Source organism: Gallus gallus, chromosome 14 (genome assembly GCF_016699485.2).
Source record: "Gallus gallus isolate bGalGal1 chromosome 14, bGalGal1.mat.broiler.GRCg7b, whole genome shotgun sequence".
In the NCBI taxonomy this organism is placed as follows: domain Eukaryota; kingdom Metazoa; phylum Chordata; class Aves; order Galliformes; family Phasianidae; genus Gallus; species Gallus gallus.
Window position 1 is genome coordinate 11,802,486 of NC_052545.1, and position 27,523 is coordinate 11,830,008.

Below are 27,523 nucleotides of genomic sequence, written 5' to 3' on the forward strand. Positions count from 1 at the left end.
TGCTTCTCTCTAAAATCAGACCAGTGCATACAGAGAACAACTTCAGAACTAACATTGCCTTAGGTACCAAAAGGCCAGAGTGATAAGATCCCTCTTACATGAGCAATCATAGTTGTTTCCCATTTTAAACCTGTATGACTGAAGAAAACAGAATTCATCCTACCTTGCAACTTCTCAGAATAGTTAACAAAAAAACCCCAAACAATTAAAAAAATAAAAACACAATAACTTCACCCTGTTTCTTCTTTCTGTACGTGCTTGCTGCTCTTACCTATATTCATTTTCATAATTTTTCTCTACGGTGTATAGCAAACTTGAAAGCAAAAGGTACTCCTGGGGCAGGACACAACTCTCCTAAAAATAAAATATAAAAAAAATTATGCACAACGTCCATTTAGATGCGTATGATTACAAAGAAGTTCATTTATACCACAGGAGATCCTGTAGCTTACAGTTTTTGCTTCGCAGAAGATACTTACTCTTGCTCTCCCCATATTTTATTATGGAAGGTTTATCATCACTATTAAACTTTAATTCCCCCAAAGCAGTGCATTAATAGATTCGTAAACTTTAACACCTTCAGCTTTGTGCTATCTTCACTATATATTGAACACAATTATTAAGCAGCAGTTCCATACTTTTCTGTAGATATTTTTCATAATAAGGAGATTTCAGAAATATTAGAAATATTTTGAAAGCACAGTCATTTTGATACACTGTATTTTCCCTAATTTTAAATGTCCGTCGTAGAAAATTGAGTTTTATGGCTTTAAATGTAAAAACAAAGACTGCAGATCCCTTGCTCTCACAGTTCATTCTTTTCAAACCATTTTTCAAACCATACATGGAACTTCTAATGTATCTATTATTTACTGCTTTCCCCTGAAGCCTGCTTTCAAGTTCACAAATAATTATTTGTATTTACACTTTTTCCTGATTTAAAAGTCATCTTAATGATGGGAGACATTTTCCATTAAAGATCGTTCCACTATTGCAAATGCTGTAAATACTTCTAAGAGGCAGATACTTGTTATAAGAATCCCCTACGCTTCTCATTCATGCTAAGGTATTGGGAAGAGGAAATAAGATGTCTTATCAAGAAGCTAATTAGCATGATGGCACATAATTAAGGAAAGAGACTTAAAAAAAAAAAAAAAAAGGAAAAGGAAATTAATTTACTGAAGATTGTTGAAAGAAAAGAGATGAAGACAGAAGAGTAAGATAGAAAGGGGAATAAGGAGCCTGCTTCCACTAGAAAATCAATTCAAGAGCTAATATTGCAGAAGAACTAAATGCAGGCTTCATCTGTGACACGGACTCCCAATATATGCAATATTTAGGTAGTTCACAGTGGAAACATTGATTGAACCTGAAGGTCTTTTCACATTACGTCATCATAGGCAGGGAATTGCCTGCTCCTTGTGTAGATGTGAATCAAATAGCATTATCAACAGGGTAGAACAACACAAAAGGACTTTTTTTTTTACAAGCTGGACAAAATGGTTTAGAATCACTTAGGTCTCTGGTGGGATTTTGATATTTTGGAGTCAAATACTCAACAATCTTAACAATAAAGCATATCACCAGAGGCAAAATCTGCAGAAGTGCATCCAGGTCAGCCTCTCTTTGCAGATCAGTCTACATGTGGCAATGCAGAGAGATGATGCAGTCATCCTGTGGTGTCAGATAAACCTGGTCATAAACAAAAGGCCAAACCAACCAACCAAACTTCTCGAATGCAAAAGCAAAACCCATTGATACAAAGGTTTAACAAAATGCACAGGGCCGGGGTAACTTAGCAGCAATTACCACGCATTCAAAAACAGGTGTGTGAAAAGCAAGCAAGTTCTTGTTTTTTACAGAAGTGAGTGAACAGAGTGAACAGCTTTAAAGTTCAAGGCTGTAACACGTGTAATAGCATGTACTACACTTGCCAGTCCTATTACTTATGTAAGAAATAAAACAAGGGGGAATGAATAGGACAACTGTTTAGAATTGTGTTTTGCATTACAGGTTAGCTGTCATGAAAGCAAGCAGCAGCATTTATAATGGGGGGAAATAACATTGATACTCCCAAAAGAAAAGTCAGCATTAAAAATCATCTGTCAGAATTACTATTGGTCTTTCCTCATACAGAAGCAAGCAGGGGGAAATCAGAGATTATCAGGAGAGCTTCCAAACTTGCTTTTATCACTTGGCTATAGACACAGACTACAACAACAACAAATAACAGACTTTTTATAAGTAAAGCATTAATTTGGTGTATAATGTATTTAATTTGGCTTCTGTTGCCTAGAATTGGTTCAATCCTCAACAACAGCTGGCTGACATTGGGAAAAAAAAAAAAAAAAAACATTATCTGGGATAGCAGCAGAGAGGGGTTGCATTAATTTTCAAAATGTCTGCATTTTATTTAGCTTCTGCTGCCATCTACAGTAGCCATCACCACACTGCACAAAGGGCTGGTACAGCAGTGAGAGGAACAAGATAAACCTTCAGCCCAGTAACAAGCTGAGCTAGAAAGAACAGGGGTACTTCAGCTAACAGTCACTGAAGGACCTGAGGAGCTCTCTTTGTAGATAGCATCTCTCTCTCAGTTAGGGCCCAAAAATTCATTCCCAGCTACTTCTCTGCTTTCTGTAAATGAGTTAACTCATCTGCATAGCACACAGATAAAAGCACAGACCTCATCAGTGTAGATCAACACAGCAGTGGAAGTGCCTATGAAATGAAGAAAGTTTTAATTTCTCTTGGTAAGACTGGTACATGGGTAACCACTAGCTTGACTCAGTTTCTAATTTTTCCACTTGGTCATTTTGTGAGAAGATGAGCACTACACAGGATTTATGCTGTAACTTCTCCTGAACAGCCTTTGGTTACCTAAATATTTTTACCAGCTACCTTAGTTAGCAGAAATGTTTTTCATTTGTGATGACACCATTTATGAAGTATTTTCTCATCAGATTATGATATAACCGAGAGCTGAGTAGCATTCCCCTTATTTTTACATCCTATCAGCCTTGAAGACACAAGACCTCAGTGTGCTCTGGCTGAGAGGCCTGCTTTGCTTGAGCTGAGATGGAATACGATGGGCACTGGAAGATGGGAAAACCTTGGGATTCCTACACCAAATAACACCCTCTTCAGCACAGCCCAATGCAGCTGCCTTCAAAATACCATTGGAAGATAAAGTGGAGAACAAACTCCTTCCGGCCAGCCCACAGGTTGTGCAAAGCCTACAGCCAAGCCTCACTGTGGGAAGCACTGGGACACTTTGCAGGTGCTTGAAAGCATCTGGATTTGCCCAGCTTGGAGGCTGAGCATGTACAGCTGTATAAACTACAGAGAAATATCCAGTTAATCCCATCTCCTCCTCACAGTGAGATTTAATGCACATAATCGCTAGGTGAAACACTGCTACGCTGTCTAGGTGAGTGGTTGCAGGGACCTGTAAAGAAATGCTGGCACCCGATTACCTACCCCTCCCTTGACTACACCCTCACAAAGCATGCACGTGTGTCTCCAGCATGGGCTCAGGCAGGCAGAGAAGCAGTGTCTGCAATACTCCCCAGCTCACCATGTCTGGCACAGGCACGGCTCTTCATCTGGGAAGGGAAAATTCTGAGCTGCAGCACCTGGGTGTGAATGTGGGAAAAGGCAACCAGGCATGAGCAAAACGCCACTAAAACTCATCTGCTTCGTCCTCTGCACTCTGATTGCATCTAATCTCACAGGTAAACCACTGAAACAGCTTCGGTTGACAGAAGCCAAATGACCAAGGGATTGTGAGGAACTAAAAGTCTTCTGTCCTTCTGTTAAACCTGTCTCTGCAAAGCAACGCAGCATGCCGTCAGGTGACCCTGAATTTTAATTACTAGAAGAAGTAAATGAAAAAGACAGTCCATGTATCTTACATTCTACAAGGCGATTCTGTAATTTAAGGGGAAGTTTCAGTCTGGAGGAAATTGACATATTAACACTGTACTTGCCTCTGCTTTTTGCTGTGCCGTGAGAAGCTGTAGTTGCAAGTCCTCTTTAACTGCTATTCTCTCTTAGCACAGGGGAACACACTGCCTGTAGTGTGGATGCAGGGTCAGGGAGTTAGAAAGTTTTAATTACTGGCTCAATTATGTTCACTGAGAGTCTCCTTTGCCCTGCATGACGGTTGTGCATTTTTCAATTTGCTTCTCCAAGTAGATGCTTGTCTCCAAGCACATCACCTAGATACGCTTGGTCTCCTAATTACACTTCAGTGCTCTTGCAATGGTCAGTCCTCCAGAAAGGAAGCACAATTTGCAGGTGTGCTCAGATTTTGCTCAGTGCTGTCTTCCAAAACTTCCTTCTTTGCTCCTGAATTCAAGTTCTCTGCCAGAAAAAGTAATTTTACAGCTTGCTTGGCCAGCAGAACACTTTGAATCATTATTTGTAATTCTTAGTTTCTTGATATGGAAAAACACTGCCTCAGCTCCAAGTTGCGTGTTCTCTGCAGTTTTATTCTGTGGAATAAGGAGGACTGTGACAAATCTATAAATATTTTTAAACGATGACAAAGCTGGGCAACTATTCTTCAAGAAATCTGTTTTAATTTTTACTGCTTTTTTTTTGCATCTGTAGTGTCAGCCAGCCATGCCCAGGCTGATACTCATATGCATATTGTGAGAGGCGGTGAGAGGGAAAGGTGGGATAACTTCACACTATGTCTCCTGTTGCATTGGCCTCAGCAGAAAACATGAAGACTTGTGTCTCCTAATGTTGTCTTTGAGCAAAGAACACTTTTTCATTAAAAAAAAAAGAGAGAGAGAGAGAAAGAAAAGGATCAAAATCTGCAGTAGAGCAAAGGAAATTTATCAGCACTTATTTAAGGCATTTTAAAATGAAAATCAAGAAAGATATATTGGACTTAAGAGTGAAGCTGCTTTCTTTTAACTGCAGATTCCCTAAGTTGAGCATAAAAGGAGAAAATGTTAAAAATGAAGCTCAAGAAAATCATTGCCATTGTAAATGGAAATCGATTCTTCATACAACAAACAATATACTACTGATAGGGTAGAAGGCAAAAATGTTATTTACAGAGTAATATGGAAATGTCTTGTCTTTTCCATGGCATGACTGGAGATGTCTGTCCAAAAGTACCCTGGCTTGAAAGACTGTAGCCTGCCTTTTCCTATAAAGCTTTTGTGTTTGTTCTTGCTACTCACAGCTACTTGCTATTGGTATTGCTTGTGAATACAAAATCAAATGGAAGCGGTAAGCAGCCCAAGGCTAACAGCTCTCTGGGTCCTGCTGGCTGTCTCTGCCCAATTGTCTCCTGTGCATTGTGTGGTTGTTGTTTCTTTTACAATAACTAATGATAATGGAATATGTTAGTACTGACACAGCATACTTCACTGTTCATACTTCGTGCCTTCCCTGTTTGTACAGCCTACAATCACCTTTCCTCCCACTTTTAAACGTATTTGTTTACAGGCTTCATTGTGCCTATAGCAGATATTGCCAATCACAGATTTTGCCAATAAAGTAGTAACACAGTGTAGTAAGCTAAGTGCAGTCAGGAAATGAAGATTGGTCTCGGTTAGACAAAAAATAGTTAAAGGGCCATCAAAAGGTAAATATCCCAATTCAGAACTATTCTTTCCTTTTAAAATTCTTTTCTAGACAATATAGTAAGAAGGAGTTCCATATTTCTGAATACAATAGATTATATATCCCCAGTGCAAACCACCTCTGTTCAGAACTGGAACATCAGTGTGTGTGTGAGTCATATGGAAAAACTGGTGCCTGGTCATGTAATTAAAGTTTGTTATGTAATTCACACACCTGGATATTCCAACTACAGAAATTCACATGGGAACCAAGAGTACAAGGAATAGTAGTAGCAAACAGCCTAAGTGTCAAGAAGCACAGAGAATTGAACAAGAGACCAAATGAGTGTCTGAGCTGCAAAGTGAAAGGCAATAAAGACATTTAAAAAAAGAAGCAAAAAAATCTGTTTTTTTTTTTTGTTGTTGTTGTTGTTGTAGATGAAAAGTGTCTTGACAGTAGTACAGAGCCCTAACCAGACAGAACTGACAGAACTGCTGATATAGCAGACAGCAAGTCTTTCACTATCTGAATGGCAAGGAAGAAATCATCTCATCCCAGAGATCTCTGTCATTCAGTTTAAAGAAAGGCCAAGCATTATGTCAACAGATTCAAATAACATCTTGCAAAGTATCACATCATAAGCTATGAATATGGGGAATATTAAAAAGGGAAAAAAGTGTTTTTCCAGTGCTTTAAAAGAATAATCACCACGAAAACATTGCTCATGGACTTGTCAACTCGGTTTTGATCTTGTGTAGAACAACTGACATTGACTGGTTAGCTTTATAATCACAACTTTAAAAAAGCACCCTTTTTTGCAAGTTATATTAAATTTTAAAAATAACTTAATAAATAAAAAGAAAAAATAAAATGAGAAAGACTTATAAGGGAAACAATTTTCTTGGGAAACAGAGATATGACCACTCTTACCATGTTGTGAAGCGTGTACCCATGGGGAAGCCTCCCTCTTGTGCTCTTGTCCAAACTCTGCTAAGGATTTTAGATTAAGATAAAAGGATAAGTGAAAGCATAAAATCTGTAAACTGTGTCGTAGGCATCATCCCAAACTTAGGCTTTGCTGATCTTCAGGAGAAACATTTTAACTTCATTAGTCCTTTAAATAAGTTTATCCAAGAAATTAATGAGGTGATTTGATTACAGCCTACAAGCACTTACATTATTAGAATCCTGAAACATGAAAAAATCTGTACGAAAGCCAGAATCTTCAAATGTCCAGTCCAGCCAAGCCTGGAAATAAATTGTACATTTCTAACCATGATGGGAATTGTTCATTGAAACAGACTGTCAAGCATAACAGAGTATCTGTTATTTGGCTTCATTAAAATAAATTGGGTAGCTTTCTAAAAGCTTTGCATTTTCTCACTATTTTATTTATATATTTTAAACCTCTGAAATAACAAAAAGACATGCTTTGCCTTTCTGTGAGCAGTGGCAGCTAAGTGCTCTGTCGCTTGCTCTTTGGTTTTCATTCTTCGTAAAAGACCTTCAAACACTTAAATGACAGTGTCAAAATGCAGAGTATTTCTGATGCAAAGCACAGTTTTGCACAGTTCTTTTACTTTTTTTCCCAGTATGTTCATATACGTTTCTTGTCTTTGTTTCATTTTTGCTAGGACTTTTAGGTGAAGATACTTCGCTGCCAGCACCTCGGAATATCTCTATTCTTTCTACCAACATGAAACATTTCTTAATGTGGAGTCCTGTGATTGTCCAGGGAGAAACTGTGAGATACTCTGTTGAGTTTCAGGGGTAAACTTCTGGTTTCTGTTTTGTTTTAGTTATGTTTTTTTCCTTCTTTGCTCTCTGAACACCAATTACAATCCCACACTGCTCGGATTTCTTCAATACTGTTCAGCTCACAAGTGTAGGAGAAGTTTGATGCTCCAGCTCTGTTAATCATGAGTAGGAAGAATAGAATCATACTCACATTTGGTCTAATTCTGAGACTGTTTACAGACCAGAGCTTATCAACTGCTGGTTGTTAAGAGATGGCTGCATAATCCAAGGCGTGCTCTAACCCCATGCATGAAAACTGCCTCTGCCTAAAGAATTAGGAAGATTAGCAGAAGTTTGTTTAGAAGGAGAAAAAGCTTAAATTTTTTCAGTGTTATTCCTTTAAACATATTATATACATTTATTTTTCTTCAGAAAACACATGAGATTCTGATTGATCTCAAGCTGTGAATTGTGTCATAGTTTGGCCTTTGAAATCTGATTCACCAGGGATGATCAAGTGACTGGGCAGCATCTGAAGCATCAACTCTGGGTTGCTATTCCCACTTCCCACAGTGTCATGATGCTTTTGGCTGATGAACCAGCTGACTCTGGGGGAACTTCTCTAGATAAAATCTAAAATACATTCATACTGGTTTTATAAACTCTCAGTAATCCAACCCACTGTACTCCAGTACTGGTCTTACTTGGAAAGAACTAGCAAGCAGCCTTAGCCCATAGGGGATGTGACAAAGGTATCTCCTATCAGAATGCTGCCTGTCTGCTTTCTTATCCCCAGGGAGTATGAACGAGAGTACGCTAACGAGAGCTGGATCCCCATCTGTGAGTGTTCCCTCATCACAGTCACTGTATGTAACATCACAGAGGATATCTCAGCCACCGTGGCCTATAACCTGCGTGTAAGGGCAGACAGTGGTGCTCGAAGATCAGAGTGGGGCACCCTGAACGGTTTCTTCATTCGAAACACAAGTAAGTCCTGACATTTGTGTTAAGCTGCACCACTTACATTCATTTCTTGATGTCCGATAATAAGGGTTAGCTCTCATGCATGTCTGTGTATTGTGAATGTGACTTGAAGCCCATAAATGCACAGACCACGTCCTACTTCTCAACTCTTCTCATGCTCAGTTGGGATGTTTCACTCTTAGTCAGCCATTTTGTGGTCTTGGATATCAGTCCCTCCATAGGCAGGGCAAGATCTACCACGGCTTGAATTTCAAGGGCTTCAAGGAAAGCTAAGAAGACTCCAGGCATTCCTCTTAGCAGGCTTACCAGTCCTGCCGCTGATGTCAAGGAGTACTGATCAGCTGGGGTTGCTGTCAATGCTCTATCTAATCCATTTAGCCTAGTCATTTTTAGGGTCCAGAACCTGATCCTAGAGAAGCAGATACTCTAGAACTAAACACCCATGTCATCCTCTGTCTGCTTTGTGCTGCCCTGGAAATCCAGTTCCCTTCAAGACACCATTATTTCCAACCATGCTGTCAGATAGAGCTGCCTGTCTGAAGCCAGAGCTGACCTTAAACGTTCATGGATCACTGGAAGTTACTGCCTCATGAGTGAGCAGCCCTCACCCACAGAGAGCACCCTCAGAAATACCACATGAAGTACCAAGGGTGTCTGTTGGTGTAGTAGTGATTTCTAGGTGGTGCTTTGGATGACAAATCTTCCCTTTTCCAGGAGCTATGTTAGCACAGAATTGAGCGCAGTCCACGCTGTCAAGCAGAGACAGAGGAAGGATATTCCTTAGCTCAACTCTCTTTATGGACAAGAACAGCAACTTTCTCACTTTCCTTGTTATCCCTTTTCCCAAGCAGATCTCAGAACGGAGCAGTCTTTTTGTCAGGGGATAAATTATGATTTTGACACAGAAGCTACAAATTGGCATGAGATCTTTTCTAGTTATTATGAAATACGATACTAATGTGCCAGAGATTGCATTTATCCTGAGATTCAAACTGTTCATGCACTGGTAGTTATACAGCTTCCTTCTTCAGTTCAATCAAAACTCCCTATCGAACATATTTAAAAGCTAGCTAATATAATTGGAAAATCTGTTCTTTTGTCATGCCCTGACTGATAGAGTGGATTATCTCACAAGTGTTCAGGAAGGATGATAATCAGGCTTCTGAGGATTTCTACAGCTTTGATCATAATGCAACAGACCCCCATCATTCAAGGACCTTACAGTTTTATACAGCAAATTATCAGGTCCACAGCAGATTATCAGACAGAAGTTGTTTCAAACAATTCAGGATTTCAGATTAGTCCCATTGGTCTGCTCATGACTGGAGCATCTTGCCTTTCTGTAAGCGGCTCTGCCTCATCAGCTCCTGCCAGCTGAAGCATTGCTGAAGGATGCATGGCAGGCTATGGAGGACCTTTGTGAAGTCCAGAATTTTTCATTCCCCAAACTGCTGGAGCGATCAGCATCTCTTAAGATTAGAACTGTGGCTTTGGGCAGTTCCCAGTTCACCAAAAGGCAATTGGTATGCTGCACATCTGTTTATCAGCATCTAAGCTCCCTCTTTCCTCCAGCTCCTCACCAGCTTTGTTCCATAACCTGTTCCTTTCAGCTGTCACCTTCATTACCTCTGCTGTAGTCTAATATCAAGTCTAGAACCAGCACTGAGGAAGACACGGCACAACGAAGTACTTCCTTTCCTGCCTATGATTTTGATCCTCCTCTTTGAGAACAGGCTATCCAGAGTCTACTTGGCTTTAGGCCTAGGCAACCTTGCCACCTAGTTGCCCGGTGGGATCTCAGGCAGGTACAGTCTGTAGGTCGTATTCAGACTCATTTTCAGCCAGAGCCCATCTATGTGGCCAGAGCTATCTCTGAACTGAGGGAGAGTCACTGAAAGCAAAGATCCCGCACATTGCTGTGACCAGTCTGGCCATGTTCAGTTGGTGGTAGCTCTCCTCAGTACCCAGAGGTCACCTCACATAGCAAGTACACTTTGCCTTTACGTTTAAATTAGTCCTTTGAGGGAACCTGCTTGCCCTTTCACATTTATGGTAGAGAATAAAGATAGCCTGCATCAAGATCTATTTGCAAGATCTCCAAAGTGACCACCTGAAATTCCACTCACACCTTTTCCAAGTGATAAGGCATCACAGAGGCTTCCCAGTACCATGAAGTATTTGACAGCTTGGTCCTGTGTCTTACAGACCTCTGGGCAATCCTCTCGCTGAGCTGTGAAAGTTCAGAGGATACAGCTTGTAACAGGCTGCACTGTGAATATATGGGCAAAGGAGAAAGAAAAGGCACTTTCAGTTCTTGTCCCTGTACACTTTACTGCTCACTTTCTCTTGTCTCTGCTTTGTTGTCTCTTAGGATACCTGGCACTGAGTCTAAGAGGGACTAAGCACAGCCTGCAAGTTCTGTGTGTGATTTATGGTCAGATGGGGCATCAGCACAGCCCACAGTACTTCTTAACTAAAAAAGCTCCAGTCTCAAAGCCTTAGGTGTAGATACACACAAAGTATGTAGAAAATACTTTTTAACAGATCTTTCTTAAAACTACCAATTCAGTTTTAGTTTGATTTTAGTTCTTCATTTGTCATAGTTCAGATAGTTAGTTGGTATCCAGTCTCCCAGCACAAGAGACAAATGCTCATGTTTGGTTAGTATTTGTGTCTTGCAATATTCATCTGTTAATACCCAATATTATTTTCAACCTCTGAATGGTGTTATTATTTTTCTTCTCGAGACATCATCATGTTAAGCACATTACCAGCTTTTAATTTAAAAGTACGAAGTACTTTTCTAAGCCTCACTTTTGTGGCACATTCATCATAAAGACACTTTGATTTCATATTTTCATATTGTTGAGTATCAACAGCAATTCACTTTGTGCAAGAGCAATTCTATTAAGAACATCTCTTCTCTATGTTCTGTATGCTCTACTTCCTTTCTTGAAAGCAAGAGGGCTGAAACCAATTTCAGCTACAAGAGTGGTAAGGAATGGCGTAGGTAAGTAGTGCAAATATGATCTTTGTATTCCCTTGATTCCAAATTCATGAATGTACAGTGCATAGTTTCATCCATGCTTGATGGATTCTGATTGTTCCTCACAGCAGAATCCCAGACCAAACCAAGCTCTGAATATAAAAGTAAGCATTAAGCATATCACCAACAGATTTACTTGCATACTAGCTACAAAAACATGTCACAGCAGGCAGCAGGTCATCAGCCCACCCAAGTCCTTCTAAAAGTGTGCAGATACTGAAACATAATAAAGATTCATGTGAACAGACTGAATTATCCTAGGGCTGTAGTTGATTTCTCTTCTACCTTTGAATAACTGCCAAAATTCGCATGAAGGAGCAGTGGTTTCACAGCTCCTGTTCTGTGTGCTAGCACTAAGCTAATGCCCAAAAGCAGAATTGGCCTGGTGTGGTGTCTCAACTTCTGGTTGCCCAGCTGGTTCTGCTGCTGATCACATGGGACCTTCAGGCCAGATGCTTCATCCACTAGAGAAAATTCAAAACCTTTCAAGTCTGTGCTAGTCAGCTATTGCCAAATACCCATTCAGAATGCCAGTCACAGACCTCCTCCTGCTCAAAATCTGCTGCAAAATCTAGACAAGCTGGGAAGCGGGGCAGAGAGGTTTCTCCCCCACTGAAGAAACCAGCTATTATTCCAGATAATTGTTAGTGTGCTCATGGTGGCAGCTGGAGGACAGCCATGGCAGGAGCCTCTCTGGGCCCCGGCAGACTTTTTTGAAGGTTTGCTTCTGATGTGATAACAGTGCTCTCTCTCCTTTGGCAGCTTCCCTGACCCCACCTCTGATGAAGGCCGTAGCAGATGGGTATCATTTACTAGTGGAGCTGGAAGACATGGGACCCGCCTTTCAGTTCTGTGTTCTCTACTGGGAGAAAGGCCAGGAGAGAAGGGTGAGTTTACCCTTGGATTTTGGCATGAAAAGAGAGCCCATGTGTCTCAGAGCAAAAGCATAAAAACACTTCCCAGGCACTGTTTTTCAAGTTTAAGCTGCTGCTGCAAGGCTGGAGCACCTGCCAGGTGTCAGCACGTGCCATACTTCTCTGCACTGCAGGCTGGTGCTTTACTATTCCACAGCTGTTAGCTTAATGGGCTTTTGAAATGGATTTCCTGCTTTTCTGGAAATCCAAGTAAATGAGATGAACCTAGTCCATAGGTTAGAAAGAATCCTATAGGCTTGTGTCTGATTTCCTTTCACAAATGAAATGCTAACTCTTCGATATATACGATATTAATGACCTAATCATTAATTCCAAACTTCATAATAGTTTCTACCAACTAAACTGTCACAAATACCAGGTTTACTCGTCAGTATGTGCCCAGATCTCTACCAGGACTCTTTTCATTTATTATTTGTCACATTGGACATGTCTGATTTGAGTTTTTTGCAAGATGTCACACACCGCAGACAGTCATTGACCTGATTTGTTTCCCTGAAGTCTTTTCAAACCAATGGCTCTCAAGGTTATGCTTTCATGGAGAAAAGTATTTTGACAGAGAGGACTAGCCCTGCCAGAAGATCTCTGCTGGCTTTTTGGAGATATCCATATGTGTGTGATGGTGGAGGCTCATCAGACCCACTGTGAGCAAAGGCTTTGCCTCTGCAATACAGCAAGATTTATGAACGACTAATTGTTACCTGTCCTCTCATGTCTTGGCAGACTGGGAATAGGAACTTCATCTTGCTACCAGTTCAGAGTCCTATTATTACAAGAAAGAATGAGATATTTGTTCATCTGCTGTTTGAAGTGTGCAGAAGTGTGTTACAATTGCACACTCCAAGTTCATTTGCTCCTTACTAGCCCAGTCCCTCTCTGTACTCCAGAGTCATGGCACAGCTCTTGTACTCCTATCACAACACGGCTCTGGCACCCCTATCACATCATGCTAGAACAAGGCAGGATATTGGCATCCCCACAGTAACTCAGACCCCATATCAAACTGAGAGAGTAGGTCATGGGCTAGTGTTGTGGCTGAACACCATCAATAAGCTCACGGCTCTTCCTTTGCATCCCCTCCTACTCTTCCAGGCATGTGTGATCTGTACTCCTCTGTGCTTCTTTTTCTATCTCTTCTTATCCACACAATCCTCTCTGACACCACCTGCTCCTGTTATTCAGCTCCCTTTTCTCCCAGAAATGTCTGGGTTAGCATCACATTAGAACTCCTGCTCTCATTTAGGTACTTGTCCAACACTCTGATGTTCTCTTTCCTGGGCCTATGGCAGATGCAACAGAAGATGGTGAAGGAGGTCAGCTCCACAATTCATCTGGCCACCATGGACGCAGCAGCTGAATACTGTGTAAAAGCCCAGACATACGTTGAGGCAATCAACAGAAGCAGTAGCTTCAGCCAAACACAGTGTGTGAGGGCACAAGGTAACAGCCAGCCTTCTTGCATCTTCCAGTCTTGTAGTCACGCCCAATAGGATACCCAGCAGCATTTCTTTGGTTTGCAGCCAGTATTTCAAGGTCAGGCTGGACTACTCTCTGAGCAACCTGACGAGCTGCAGATGTCCCTATTCATTGCAGGGGAGTTGGACTAGATGACTTTTAAGGGCCTCTTCCAACTCAAACAATTGTATGATTCTATGATCTCCTGTCTTGTTTGTAAATGTTCCACCCATTTGTTCTCCAAGGAAGATCTGGAGTGCAGCCCCCTACAGTGGCATAGGTATCCCTGTGTGGAGTGTGGCAACAAAAAAAAAATGTCACCAGGATGGGTTGGAAGGGCAGCCACAGAGGGCTGAGTCTGATTGCATTGAGTGGTTTGCTCTCACAAGCTGAGAAATCTTGTTGCTTCTCTTGTTTTTAGGCAGCAGATCCATGTGGCGCATCACCGTCCTTCTGTCCTCTGCTGGCTTTGCTGTGGCTGCCTTGACTCTGCCTTTCCTTGCCTGGAAAACAAGAAAAATCTTCCAGTATTCCTGCTACCCCATTGCTGTCCTGCCAGACACACTGGTAACATTTTCACTTTGTTTCCAGGGTGCTGGATATTCACAGAATCATGGGGCAGGCACTTCTGATAGGAAGACTTGCTTATTGCATCGTAATGGAAGAGCTGGTATTTATGGGAAAGAGCAAGCACATCTTTCAACATAGCTTCATAAACTGGCAGCAAAGAGTTCACATGATCAGACAGCTGAGCTGTAGGATCAGGCAGCCCACATAGGGTGGCTGCACAGCTGCCACTGCCTAGAGCACTGAACAGAGACGGTGCTCCTGCTTCTTGTGTGGAAGCAGCTTGGGAAGCATGGGCTGTCCAGCTGCTCCTCAAACAAAACAGCTGTGTCATTGGCAACACAGCTCTGTGTCCTCTGGCACCAGCAATGAGCTCTTAATTCCTTGGTGAGGAGCAACCAGTAATCAAAACACCCTCTTCCCTTCCTCATGCAGGAGGAGTGTATTTAAGTCAGTAGCTTAAATGTGCTGTCTGTCTTAAGTGAGAACGTGAAGCAGCACCTTCTGTGAGCATGGTCTGAGCCCCAGGTCTCTGGCTGATTGCAGCAGGCAGGATGAGAGGAGGCCTGCGGGTAGAGGCAGAAATAGGAGACCAGGCTCATCAGTCTGAGGGGGGTTTGAATGAGTGCATTTGCTTTACAGAAGGTACCAGAGCCCCCCACCCAGCTGATATTGCACAGGAGGGAAGAAGCTGAGCAATGTGATCTGATGGTGCACGTGATCCCCTCAGAAGAGGTTCCCTGCCTGTGGATTCAAGAAACACTTTAGAGCATCCTGTAAAAAAGACTTCTACAGACCAGGCAGAATGTGCTTCAGTGTCTTCAGAGTGCCAACAAGGAACTGTTCTCTTTGTGCCAAGTCTGCTGCAAGGAAGCATTCTGTATGAACACATGGCCAACTCTCATCCTCTTCCTAACTTCATCCATTCACAGAAAAGCCAGAAAGGGCCCCAGGTGACAGCTGCCAGTTTCTGTACTTCTTCTTCATACCCATACCTATGAGCAGACATGGGTTAACTCATGTTTCCTTCACGGTCACATCAATGGCCCACACTTCAGCCACCAGGATTTCACCAGAGCAATGTACATAGAGCTCAGTCCCTGAGTCCCAAACCACTTCACTATCAGTAATTTTACCTCAGATGTTTTGTTTTTTTTTTAAAGAAATGAACCTGCCAGTAAGAGTTCCTTGCATGGCTAAAACAGCTGGAACAAACAGATATAAAATGCTGTCAGGGCTGCAGCCCCTGGACATGAGATGAGAATTTGTTCCATATGACACATACCAACATATGATGCCATAGAGGAGAAAGATAGTTGAGTTGTTTAAGTGGGAGGTGACTGGAGCTGAAAAAGCAGGGGGAAAGTAGACTCAAGAATGGGGGAAAGAAGCAGAAAGAGGGAAAGATGCACATCATGCAGTCAGGACCATTTGGGTGCAAGCTGGGCAGCCCCATGGTTCAGCACCACAGCTGAAGCAGGCTGCTGACTGCATCAAGCACAGCAAACCTGATTTTGTGGCCAGGAGGGCTGGGGGGATCAACACGAATGCTTTCATAGAGGGGGAATATCAGGAAGGATGCATGAAGCATCCCAGCATGACCATATCACTGCCTACTTCAGACCTGATGACATCATTTTGTTCCAGGTAGCTTATTATTATTTCCGCCTTAAGGAAGGAGATCTAAAAACAGAAAGTCCTACTAAACAGAAATAAGATATAGTTCTTTTGCATATACTGCAGTGATGGCTGTTGCTGCAAGGATAAGTCATTTAACACCTGCTCAGCAGACTTAAGTTGGGAGGGCACGGGAAGGCTTTGATCTGAAGAGCTGTTTTGAAAACTACCAGCGGAACGAATGAAACATAGCAGAGCTTTTCCTCGCAGGACGCGCCTTGACTTTCATTCTTGCAATGTCAGCTGAGGCCACCAGGTAGCAGCAAAGCACCGTGAAAACAGCAGAACTGACGGAGCAGAGCTCTGCGTTCCCCCGCCGAGGCAGCCCCCCTCGAACCCCCCCACCCCCGCAGCCCAACTGGCACCTCGCTCCGTGCAGCACAGTCGCTTGCTTCATTCCTGTCTTACCAGCTTCTGTCTGGACAACGCAGGAACCTAGTCACTAGGAGTTCAGTAACCATTAGGTTGGCTCTGATGGGTTTGTAGCAGGATATAGGGTAAGAAAATCTGTGCTAGCCTGAGCACTCGCTCAGTGTGGATGCTCAGGTTATTGTTAATTAATTGGGAAATGGTGGGTTGCAAGCACACAGATAATAGCAGCTCCAGACAATTGTTGCAGCAGGTCCCTGCTGCCAGAGCTGAGCTGGGGACTGCAGCACAGGACAAACAGCAACTGGGTGATTGTGGGCAGCGATGGGCAAGGAGGGAAGTCAGCACGTAGCTGGTGTGGGCTCTTTGTCAAACGTCTCCTCAAATGGCTTTGCTGAGATCAATCTTACAGGCAGTGACCTTGGTGCTAAGGCTGGTTTAGTGAGCTCCCGTGCTTCACATCTGTCCTGATTTTATTTCCATGGGTTTGGATGAGTTCAGTGTCTTAGTTTCTACCGTGCCCCACAAGGGTGTTCCCATAAGGGAAATCGTCCTATTGCTTGTCCAGCCCATGGCTATTATCTGAAAAGCCCTAGCATTTCCTCCTCTCACATCCCCCTCCAACACAGTTGCATTACAGCACTATCAGCCACTGCTTAAGGAAACAGAAAAAAGCAGGAAAAGGCTTTGTTAATTTGAACAGGAATGGCTTCAGAAAATTATTTCATTGCATATTTTCCAGCAGCATATTAAGCATAGTGAATGTTTCTTTCTCATTGCAATAACAGATTTTATGACCTTCCTCACTGCCAATAAAGTGACTGAACAATTGCACAAAAATGCCCAGGCAATTTTAAAAGACATCTGGAAAAAAAAAAAAAATCTGACAGCAGAGAGACAGGAGGGAATTGTTTGTGTTGCTGCCATCTTAGCAAGACTGTGCTCCATTTACATCAGGATATTCCTGTTTGTGTCTGTGGAGACGTGAAACCAAATCTGAGATGCTGACTGAAAGAGCCTGGAAAGTTTCCAGCTTTGAAGTACACGCTGCATTTTGCTATGCCTGAAAATTAGGGGATAGAACAATAGCAATTGTTTTGCCATCCCTGCATGTAGAAACATAGTGGCACCACATTAGGGAGCTGCCCTCAGTCACTCCTTCCGTTCAATTCAATGCACTGAAAGAGTTAACTGTGCCTTAGCAGTCATGGCAACGGCTGCCTTTGATAACTGATTTTGCTCCCACGACCATAATGCCACATTTCAAAGACAGGATCAGACAAGTAATCGCAGCAAAAAGCCATGATGAACTTGGCTCATTTCCATTGGGGTGGTGGTAAGTGACTCCATTTCTTTCTAAATACAAATTTCTTTGTTACTTTCCTCATAAAGTGTCACATGGAAATAAAGTACGAACTTGCATCACCTTGTCACTGCATTTGGTTCTTAAGCTGCGTACAACCTGTGGGATGCAATTCCTCAATACAACCTTTTCCTGCAGACCTCCTAGAAGCGGAACAGAAGAAATGTCAATAAGACCTTTTCTCAAAGAAAAACCACCCAGTCCGTGGAACACAGATCAGCATAAAGCGCTGATTACATGAACTTTTAGAAGGGTTACATGATATGACTCGATTGACAAGAAGGCGAGGAATTCAATTGCCTGTTCCATAACACTAACTGGCTGGAATATAGTCTAATTTTTCCTCTGAGTGTATTTCCTTAGAAGTACATTACTGCTGGCAATTTTTAAGGGGTGCTGATGTTAATAAACAACCCAGCATTTCACTCTCCCCTTGAGGTCTTTAATTGGATAAACTGTCATTTTCTTTAAAAAAAAAAAAAGAAACCAAGATCACTGCTTTTTCAGGACTATAAATTGATTTCAGCTTCCTGGGAAGGTGATATACTGCAAATGAAGTGCTATGAAGATAAGAAATATTTAAAACATTGCACATAAAGATGTTTTTTATTTAAAGACTTAGGTAGAAAAGTCTATTGCTATCAGAATACAACTGCAGAAAAAGAAAACAGCTCAGTTCAGCCCTGTTGTGGGCTTCTCAATAAACTGAACTATAAAAGTATTCAGAAACCTCTAAATCAAAGTATAAGTGGACTTAAAAGATGGCAAGGTTAAGTGAAATTGTCCAAATAAATACTGCACATGGAGCTCTAATTTAGTTTCCTTCATTATAAGGGCTATAAGTCAGCTCTTAGCTCAGAAGTGGCTATTTCTGAGAGTTTATGCTCCTGATTCACTGACAGTCACAGACGTACACGTACAGCTGAGGACATGCTCCCACAGCACAGGCCAGCAGGTAGGCATCCTGCTCATCCCCACAAGTGTCAGCCCCAGAGCGAGGTCTGACAGGGAGCTGGAATAAAGTAGAGGAATTAAGAACCTGCCAGTCTGAACTTCCCTGGTGCACCTGTACTTAACAGTGGTAAAAGCCAACTATGCACCAACCAGAGAGGTGCTGGGCTCATGCAAGAGTCTGCTGTGCCTCCCCCTGCTATACATCCAACTGTTTGGTGTTTTCTTAGCATGGAGCCAGGAAGAGAATGACAGCTCTCAGCTCTGTGAGCTGAGGTGGCTATGGGCAGCAGGGACATCCCCCAGGAAGGCACTGACCCCTCTGACCTCTGCACAAGAAGAGAGGAGTGGGTCCAGAGGCTTTGAGTGGGGCCAGACACATGGAATAATCAATGGCAATGAACAAGGGCTAGGACATGAGCTCAAACGCAGATCCCTGCAGGAGGGAGATTGGTAATAAGCCTCATCACAGCTCTCACACAGCAGTCTGACCACAGGAAACATGGGTGTGCCACATCAGAACTGGCCTTGGTCACAGGCCCATGACCTACTGCTTTCACGTGTTCTCAGCCTCCTTTAAGCAAGCTGAAGTCTTCATTTTCCCCTGGAACATAAATAGTATTTGATTTTTTTTCCCCCCAAGCCACACATCTCTACCATATCCTTTGATTTAGTAGAATTCAGAATCAAGAGAACTGCCCTGACTGACCGGTTTAGGATGAATCCACATACCATTCACTAGGGGTTGGCCTCAGGTCTATGAAACTACTGCCACCAGCCAACCTCTAATGGCACGGCACTCAAATCAGTCAAAACAGACAAAAACAGTCTCAACATCCATGGTAGAAATAAAGACCAAAAAAATCAGATATTGCGTTGACTTCAAGCAATGGTATCACAGGAAAATTCGGTAGTTCATTAAAAACAAGAGGGAACAAAAGGAAAAATCTTAGCAAGTAGATTGAGGCCTTTTTAAAGACACAGAGACTTAAAGAAAATGTATTCTACCTGTCAGAAAAGAAAACCTTAGTAAGAACAAAGAAAACCTGGTATGGTGAAATAGCAAGGTGAGGGAAGACAACACAAGCAACAAGGCGCCTTTCAGAAACCTGAAGTCATGTCCAAGTGAGAAAAAAGGAGGAATCACAATTTCTGTCTGATTAAAAGTAAACACAATAAATCAAGACAAAAAGACTTTGAGATACAACTTCTTGAAAACATCTAAACTAATAATAAATCCTTTTTCAATTACATTAGAAATGGGATGCTTGCCAAGTAGTCTACAGGGCCAACAGATGGTGGTGTTACCACGCAGCTCTCAGAGGAGTTAGAACAATAGAATCACAGAACATCCCAAGTTGGAAGGAACCCATATGGATCACAGAGTCCAATTCCTGGCTGCACACAGGACCATCCAAAGATCAGACCATATGATTGAGAGTGTTGTCTAGACACTTCTTGAACTCAAGCAAACACAATGCCATGACTCTCTGGGGAGACCATTCCACGCCCAGATCGACCACCCTCTCAGTGAAGGACCTTTCTATGAAAATAATTGAGAGAGGTCTCACAACGTCGGCCAATTCTGAGTGCCCTGAAACAAATCTCATCAGGCTCCATGGACTTATGGGTGTCCAGGTGGAGCAGCAAATCCCACACAAGTTCAGAGCTGGCTGGGAGTACTGCAGCCACTGTCCTCTAACTCAGGGCACCTGGGGTCCCAGAGCCCATCACTGGTGTTGAAGACAGAGGCAAAGGCAGCATTAAACATCTCTGCTTTGTCCATGTCTCTATTTGTAAGGTGACCATTCTCATCAACAGAAAACATTTTCCCTGGTACTCCTTTTGTTGTTAACACATTTAATAGCAGACAAAGAAACTGGACCTTGTAACAACTTTGTTCGCTGTGAAGGATTTTATGAAGGTTTCTGTGCTAATTCTATATGCCCAAAAACACAGGATTACCTTTCACAAGTGGGTGTGCTTGGATTGTTTGTTCATTAGGAAGAAAGTTAATAAATTACACAATCTGGATAGTATTCAGTCTGGAGTTACAGCATGTGGGTGGGAGATCTGAGTACTAGCTGTGGTGCATGGCTCCTCATATGATCCCAGGAGAATTTAGGCTGTGACAGAACTCAGAAGGTCTTTAATCAAACCTCCTGCTCATGGCAGGGCCAACTGCTGTCAGTGCAAGCTGCTCAGGGCTTTATTCATTCTGGGCTTGGAACTTTCCAGAAATACAGACTGCAAGACCTCTCAGCAACATGTTCACCTTTGTGTCCTCTCAGGGAAAAAAATTGACTCCTTAAATCTGGACAGAAACTCCCTTGTGCTATTTTGGCCATAAAACTGAACTTATCAAGGCCCAGTAGTTTCACTATAGAAAAAGCTATATTTAGTTAACTCCACGTTAGCGGGAAGCTTAGGGTTGGATTAAATGACCTCCAGAGATCCATTCCAATTAAAAATATTCTGCAACTCACTTTTGGCAGAGCTAATTTAATTGAATGCTCTTATGTCTATATCAAATTAGGCAGTCTATTTTGTTTTATGGGAATTATATTAACAAATGGAGAATAACAGACTTCTGTGAAATCTGAACAATACAGAGCCTCCTAGTAGAGTACACTGTGGAGAAAATGAGGATCTCTTCAAAGATGCACATGGCCTTAGAGGCCAAGCAGACAGGTGGCCTGAGCCCTGCTTCAAACATTCCAGGAAACAAAATAGGCATTTTCCTGATCCAAAACTCAATGGGGGAAGAGGTTAGAAAGAACTTACTTGGGATCAGCTGTGAGCCCGTAAATTCTACCCCAGGATCCCAAGCTGCACAGACAGTTCTGCTACTGCTGAGCTTTCTCCCTCCTGTAAGCTTCATTTCAAGTTCCCAGAAGATTTAATGCAATTTTCTTTTGAACAATTGCTCTTTCATTTTGCACCCCTGCTGAGGTCAGAGAGCTCATATCGTCCTGTGAAAGTGGCCTTTGATACAAACCAGCTTAATCTCTATAGTTTTTCCTCATATTGTGGTCTTCAACCCTACCTCCTGCTTTTTAGATGCATAACCTCTATCTGCTGTGCTTTCATTCTTTTAAATAGCGTCTTGTTTGTCCTCCAGGTTGCTCATATATCTCATCCCTCCTGCTGCTATCCAGACAGGTGGATGGCTAACGTTTTTCCCTCTCTTTGCCAAGTTCTGGTCCTGACTCTCTCTCCTGCCACCTGGTACTACTTCATTGTTAATTTCCACATTGTTCTCATCATATCACTGAGTTTGATGTTACTTCCAATATAGTACCAAACTAAAGCATTTTAGCATATGTCTCTCACCATCACTGTATGTTATGTTGGAATAGTCTTACCCAAACCTTCTCAGCTTCCCATACTCATACAATTTGGCATTTTCACAGCCACTACTGCACAGGCATTTGCTTTTCTTCCAAAGCACTGTGATATATTGTTGTCTGCCAGGCGCAAGCCTTCCGTGCCTCAGTCTGTCATCCTCCCATTGACCTATTCCCTTCCACTTGGAACAGTTATGCAACTATACAGCTCTTCCACAAAGACGTATCGTTTTCTCTCTGTTTTGCATTTACTACCAATCTCTTGATTTTTCTTTTTGTTGCTTTATCTTCCTCCGTCTTCGCAGGGGGAAGGACTTCTGCTTAAATTGAGATTTGGCACTGAAATGTTTCAAATCTGTTTGCTGTATGAATAAATTTGTTATGTTCTACAGTTCCTGTCTCAATGTAAACTGCATGCAGTATTTTGTAAAAAAAAAAAAAACAGCTTCAGTTTCTACATCCAACCTGACCATCCTGCCTTCCTGTGGCTGCCAAGCTTAGCACTTAGCTTCAGGGTAACTACCCAGCTCCCATTTGTCTCTGAGCCAGCACCACTACTTGGGATCATGACCACAGCCTCAGAGCTCTCAATCCATTGGTTTGGAGTAGTCCTTCAGATTCTATCAGAATCATGAGCCAGTGGTGACTTAGTGTTCCATCATATAAAGGATATGCCCAAACCACATCAAAGTCAAAACAAGAACCTGGTTTTAGTCACAAACACTTTCTGCCATCCATTTTCTTTCACCTCAAGAGCTCATAGAACAAAGTTGGTTTGCACGCCTCCATGGCTTCACTACAGCTGCACATTCACAAGCCCATTTCCCTCATCAACAGAAGCACAGTAGCACAGTGAAGTAGCTAGGAAGATGCATATGCTACAGCATATTCTCTTCTTTACAGCGCACAGTAACAAGCAGCAGTTAAGTACTGCTGATATATTTCAAATATAAATCTTGTTCAAACAAATTTGCCCTTTTTAAATCTCATCGACAAATCATATTCTACTGTTAGTCCATATAAGCAGTGAAGTTGCTTCTGATAAGTTCTTTGTGATAAGGAGACCAGGCAAAGCATGATGAGAAATATCAATAAACATATATAGGAAAAGTTAACTCACCCAACCCATGATGAGAGTCTTTCCAGCTGTAGAACATACCTTCCCAGCAAATAGCCTTCAAATGAGGCTCTAAATGAGCCCAGGCAAGGGTGACCTTTCCCCTCAGGTGGGAAGCACTGGTGAATTGACTGCACCTGTGCTCCCTGGGTCAGCCACCCTCTTCACCAGGTGCTCAATCATCAGTTCAGGCCATGACGTAACAGTTCCCTTGCATCTACCAATCACAGTGTCTGGGCATATGGATGAATCCTAGTTATTGCAGTAAAATACAAGGACATACGATTAAACAACATTGTTTGTTCTTCCCACAAATGCTACCAAATATACATGGTGTTCTCCTTTGCCAGGAAGAATCAGAAAACGACATCATTTAAACTTTCTAGCTTCTGTCCATAAAAATATATTGATAATAAAATAAAAAAATGTACCTGAAACAAGAAAGGGAAGATGGTTCCTGACAGGAGTTAAAATGCTATTTCAGAGTTTATTTCTTATTTTGAGGAAGATGTCAAATTCTCATTAAATCCACCTCAGATTGGATTGTTTAGCTACAAGGACTGGCTTGCAATATTTATAAGATCTATTTGAGTTCAAAAGACTACTGAGCTTTTGTAGTGAGTGTAACCCCAGCAATGTTGTCAAAAAAAAAAAAAAAGAGAGAGAGAGAGAGAGAGAGAGAAATGAATTCATCTGTAATTAACAGCCAGCATGGCTTCACCATGGGCAGATCATACCTGACCAACCTGGTAACTTTCTATGATGGAGCGATGGTGTCGGTGGACAAAGGAAGGGCAACCGATGTCATCTACCTGGATTTGTGAAAGGCCTTTGACATGGTCCCATGCTACATCCTTATCTCTAAATTGGAGAGATGGATAAAAATGGATATTAGCTGGATAAATAACTGGCTGGATGGTTGTAGCCAGAAGATTGTTGTCAATGGCTCTGTGTCCAGGTGGAGGCCACTCGTAAGTGGTTCCCCCAGGGGTCCATCTTCGGACTGGTGCTCTTCAACAACTTTATCAGTGACATAGGCAGTGGGATTGAGTTACCCTCAGCAAGTTTGCTGCTTACACTAAGCTGAGTGTAGAGTTAACAAAATAGAAGGGAGGGATGCCACACAGAGGGACCTAGACACACTCAAAGAGGCACAAGAGAATCTAATGATGTTTAACAAGGCCAAATGCAAGATGCTGCAAATGCAAGGAGCTTACAAGCAGGAGGAGAGAACCAACTTTTTACATGGCCTGATAATTGCTTTAAACTAAAAGAGGGGAGATTTGGGTAAGTTGTTAGGAAGAAATTTTTACTCAAGAGAGAAGTGAGGTGTCAAAGCAGCTTACCCAGAGAGGTCATGGATGCCCCATTTCTGGAGGCATCCAAAGCCAGGATGAGTGGGATTCTGGGCAGCCTGGTCTAGTGGCTGGCAACCCTGCCCATGGCAAGGTGTTGGAAGAAGATGATCTTTAAGGTCCCCTCCCACCTAAGCCATTCTGCGATTCCATGGCAGTTACTGTTTTAGGCACCTCCAAAGACACAGGGGGATATGAACATATCAACTTCTTATGAATGTGGAAATCAGATGTCTAGGTTTTGAAACAGTGTATTTGTGCACTGGCCCTTTGGCACTTGTCAGCATTGCTACATTTATTGTGAGTTCTTTTGTTCTGGGGCAACTGTTTTGTGAGGCCACAGAGTCTATGAATATTGGAAGGCTTAAAACCTGCCAATAAGGCTTGGATGTGCAAGAATGCTTCTTTAATTTCAGCAGTGAAGAACATGAATTCTGCTTCAAGAGTTCCGCTTAAGTGAACCTGTAACTTCTTGTAATAATTTAAACATGCCTGAGCAAAGTTAGCATTGGAAAAGTTACAAAAACTAGTTAAGTGTTTATCTTACCCAACCTAACTGCTAGCATCTTGACTGTGAGGAAACAATACTTGTAATTCAAACACAGAAGAATTTATAATTCAGGGTCAGAAAAGGATACCAAAGCCTCTTGCAGCAAATTAAAGAATAAAAGATATAGCTGGGAAGCAAGCATGCCTTTATGTTGGAAATATTTCTTCTGAGAATGAAGAAAGGCTTCCTTTTTACCCAGTAAGTATGAGATCAAAATATCTATAAAGTAATTTAACAAAAGGTGGAACACAAGAAATGGAGGGATATAAAATTACTTAGTGTGATATAGAGTAGGAGTGCATCTTTGCACTGGACTGTTTTGGAGGATCTCACCCTGGTCACAGCTCCAACCCAAACCCAGCCACATCCAGTCCCTTTTTATGAGGCAACTGTTGGCATCAACTTTCAGCTCTACTCAGTGCCATAACAAAGCTCTTGGAACAGACAATCACTACAGCTGCATTAACACTGCTCTGTTGTAGCTCTGCTTGTGCCACCTGCAAAACCACAACCTGAGGCTGCCCAGACTGTTTTCTGCCAAATTGCTCAGTAATGTGAAAGCTGCCTGCTCTGGGGAATACAGAAGCTGCAACCCTCCTATTTTCCAGCATGCTCCTACGTGGTGTCTGGTTGCCCTGGCTTTGGGACAGATGCTGGTAAACCTGTCCTGTTCAACCAAATGCAGCATGATTTGCATTGCTCTGTCCCTGTGTGCTGATGTCTTTGTGCATAGTCTACCTCTTCTAAACCTGAAACACAAGCAGAGGCACATTATGAAATGGCAAAGTGGACGTGCTACCATGCAAACACATCACCCTCCAATGAAAGAGGATAGGAAGTATCATCTACTCTCTGACCTCAAGGAGATCTCTGGGAAAATGGTGCCAAGACATTCCATATGACATTGGTCCTCTTCTCACAGGGGAAGCCATTTTTTCAGGACAAAGAGTGCCTCTAGATCTAGTCTTAGAGTGGCACCTGGTAATCCAAGAAAGGATGAGCTACAGTCAAAGCTGTTTAAACTATCCAAACCGGCTACTCTGAAACTGCTACTTCAGTATGTCTTATCTACCGACCAGCGACACTGGATTGTAGTTGGGAAGCAATTAAAAAAACCTCTTGATTATGCTGTTTGGTTTTTTATGAGACCTTTCTGTCGAGACTACTGAAGGTCTTTGCTACAGTACTGTCAGAAATGATTTTTACCTGGTCAGATTAGGAAAAAGTTCCTGAGCAGCAGCCTTGTTGGGCTTGACTCAGTGCCCCAAAGTGCACAAGAGACACATTCTTTTGAGAGAAGTCAAAAGTTAAACTGAAGACTAAGATAACGCTTTTTGCCACAATAAAAGAGCGAGAAAAAGATGAGTTATGCTGACATCTAGGTAAAGGAAGAAAATCCTGTCTAGAAAAGGAGAATTTGACACAGAGGAAAGGAGAAGATCAGCTACGAGGAGGGGTCCATCCCAAGGTGGAAAGAAGAACTGAGAAGCCCAGTCCAGTGGCTGCTGAAACAGACATTTACAAACACATGGGAAAGCTCAGAAGGACAGACCCATAAGAAATGAGAATTTGATGAAAAGCTATAGCTTTTTTAAACTGTTGATTTAAAAACAGCATATAATCCCATGCAGTTTACAGACCTAAACTAAACTAAGCACATCAAGCCCCCCCACCACTTCATTAGGGGACCCAAAAGTCCTGTCATTTTATTGAATGTTTCTTTTCTTTTCAACTAGTGAAGATCATACCCTCACTGAAAGATTTCCTTTGCAAACACTATAATTAATTTAAATTCTCTGCAGAATTATTTTTGTCCTCAAGAAAATACTAAGCAATAACAATTCGCACTGATTCTGTAGGAAATAGTAAAGCAAAAGGAGGATATCTATAACTCACAGAGGTAGTTTTACTTACAACATCTGATAAGAGCTATTGCTGCAAAAAGGATTTTTAAAGTTCTTGTAGCCACAATATGAAAACTCCTTCTCCATAGCATTCAAACCCTTCTGCTTTACTATGCAAGATAATACCACATAAATACAATTTAATCCAGGCATCTGAACTGCTTTCTGTAACATATGTATGACCTTTCCATTTTTATACACACCAGATCTGATAAACAGAGATTATATAAAGAGGAATCATTTGAGCTTTACTACATGAGTATAGCAGAGATTGTTTTCCCCTTTTTTAGGTGATCCTAACATACATGGCCAGTGGAGTCTAACATTTAGTAGGGATCTGGCTTCTGACTTCTGTTAGGAAGAAGAAAAATCATTTTAGAAGATTCCCTGACTTTGAGCACTCTTTACTTTGTGCTGAATACTTTAAATTCTCAAGGCTTTATAAGCTCTGTATCACAAATCACAAAAGAAACCAAACCTCTTCTTTATTTTGCTTTCCTTTTTTTTTTCATACTGCCCCTATATTTGTTCTCAAGAGACCTGTCTGTTGAGAATAAAGATAAGAACAGAAACAGAAATATCTGTT

The 27,523-nt window shown here is 42.0% G+C and overlaps 1 protein-coding gene across 1 annotated transcript; it reads left to right on the forward strand.

Moving 5' to 3' along the window:
* Window positions 1-3,531: 3,531 nt before the first annotated feature.
* IL20RB (interleukin 20 receptor subunit beta) lies at window positions 3,532-16,503 on the forward strand. The gene is made up of 7 exons (XM_015294596.4): window positions 3,532-3,734; window positions 7,218-7,353; window positions 8,117-8,307; window positions 12,113-12,237; window positions 13,572-13,722; window positions 14,159-14,304; window positions 14,947-16,503. Exons 1-7 carry the CDS (start codon window positions 3,668-3,670, stop codon window positions 15,070-15,072), a joined length of 942 nt encoding a protein of 313 aa, XP_015150082.2. The 5' UTR covers window positions 3,532-3,667; the 3' UTR covers window positions 15,073-16,503.
* Window positions 16,504-27,523: the final 11,020 nt, after the last annotated feature.

What these genes read in the sequence shown, in the direction of transcription:
- IL20RB (XM_015294596.4), top strand. Translation starts at nt 3,668, where the DNA reads ATGAGCAAAACGCCACTAAAACTCATCTGCTTCGTCCTCTGCACTCTG. An exon ending in GATTGCATCTAATCTCACAG is followed by an intron (nt 3,735 to 7,217) that starts GTAAACCACTGA and finishes CATTTTTGCTAG; the next exon opens with GACTTTTAGGTGAAGATACT. An exon ending in TTTCTTCATTCGAAACACAA is followed by an intron (nt 8,308 to 12,112) that starts GTAAGTCCTGAC and finishes CTCCTTTGGCAG; the next exon opens with CTTCCCTGACCCCACCTCTG.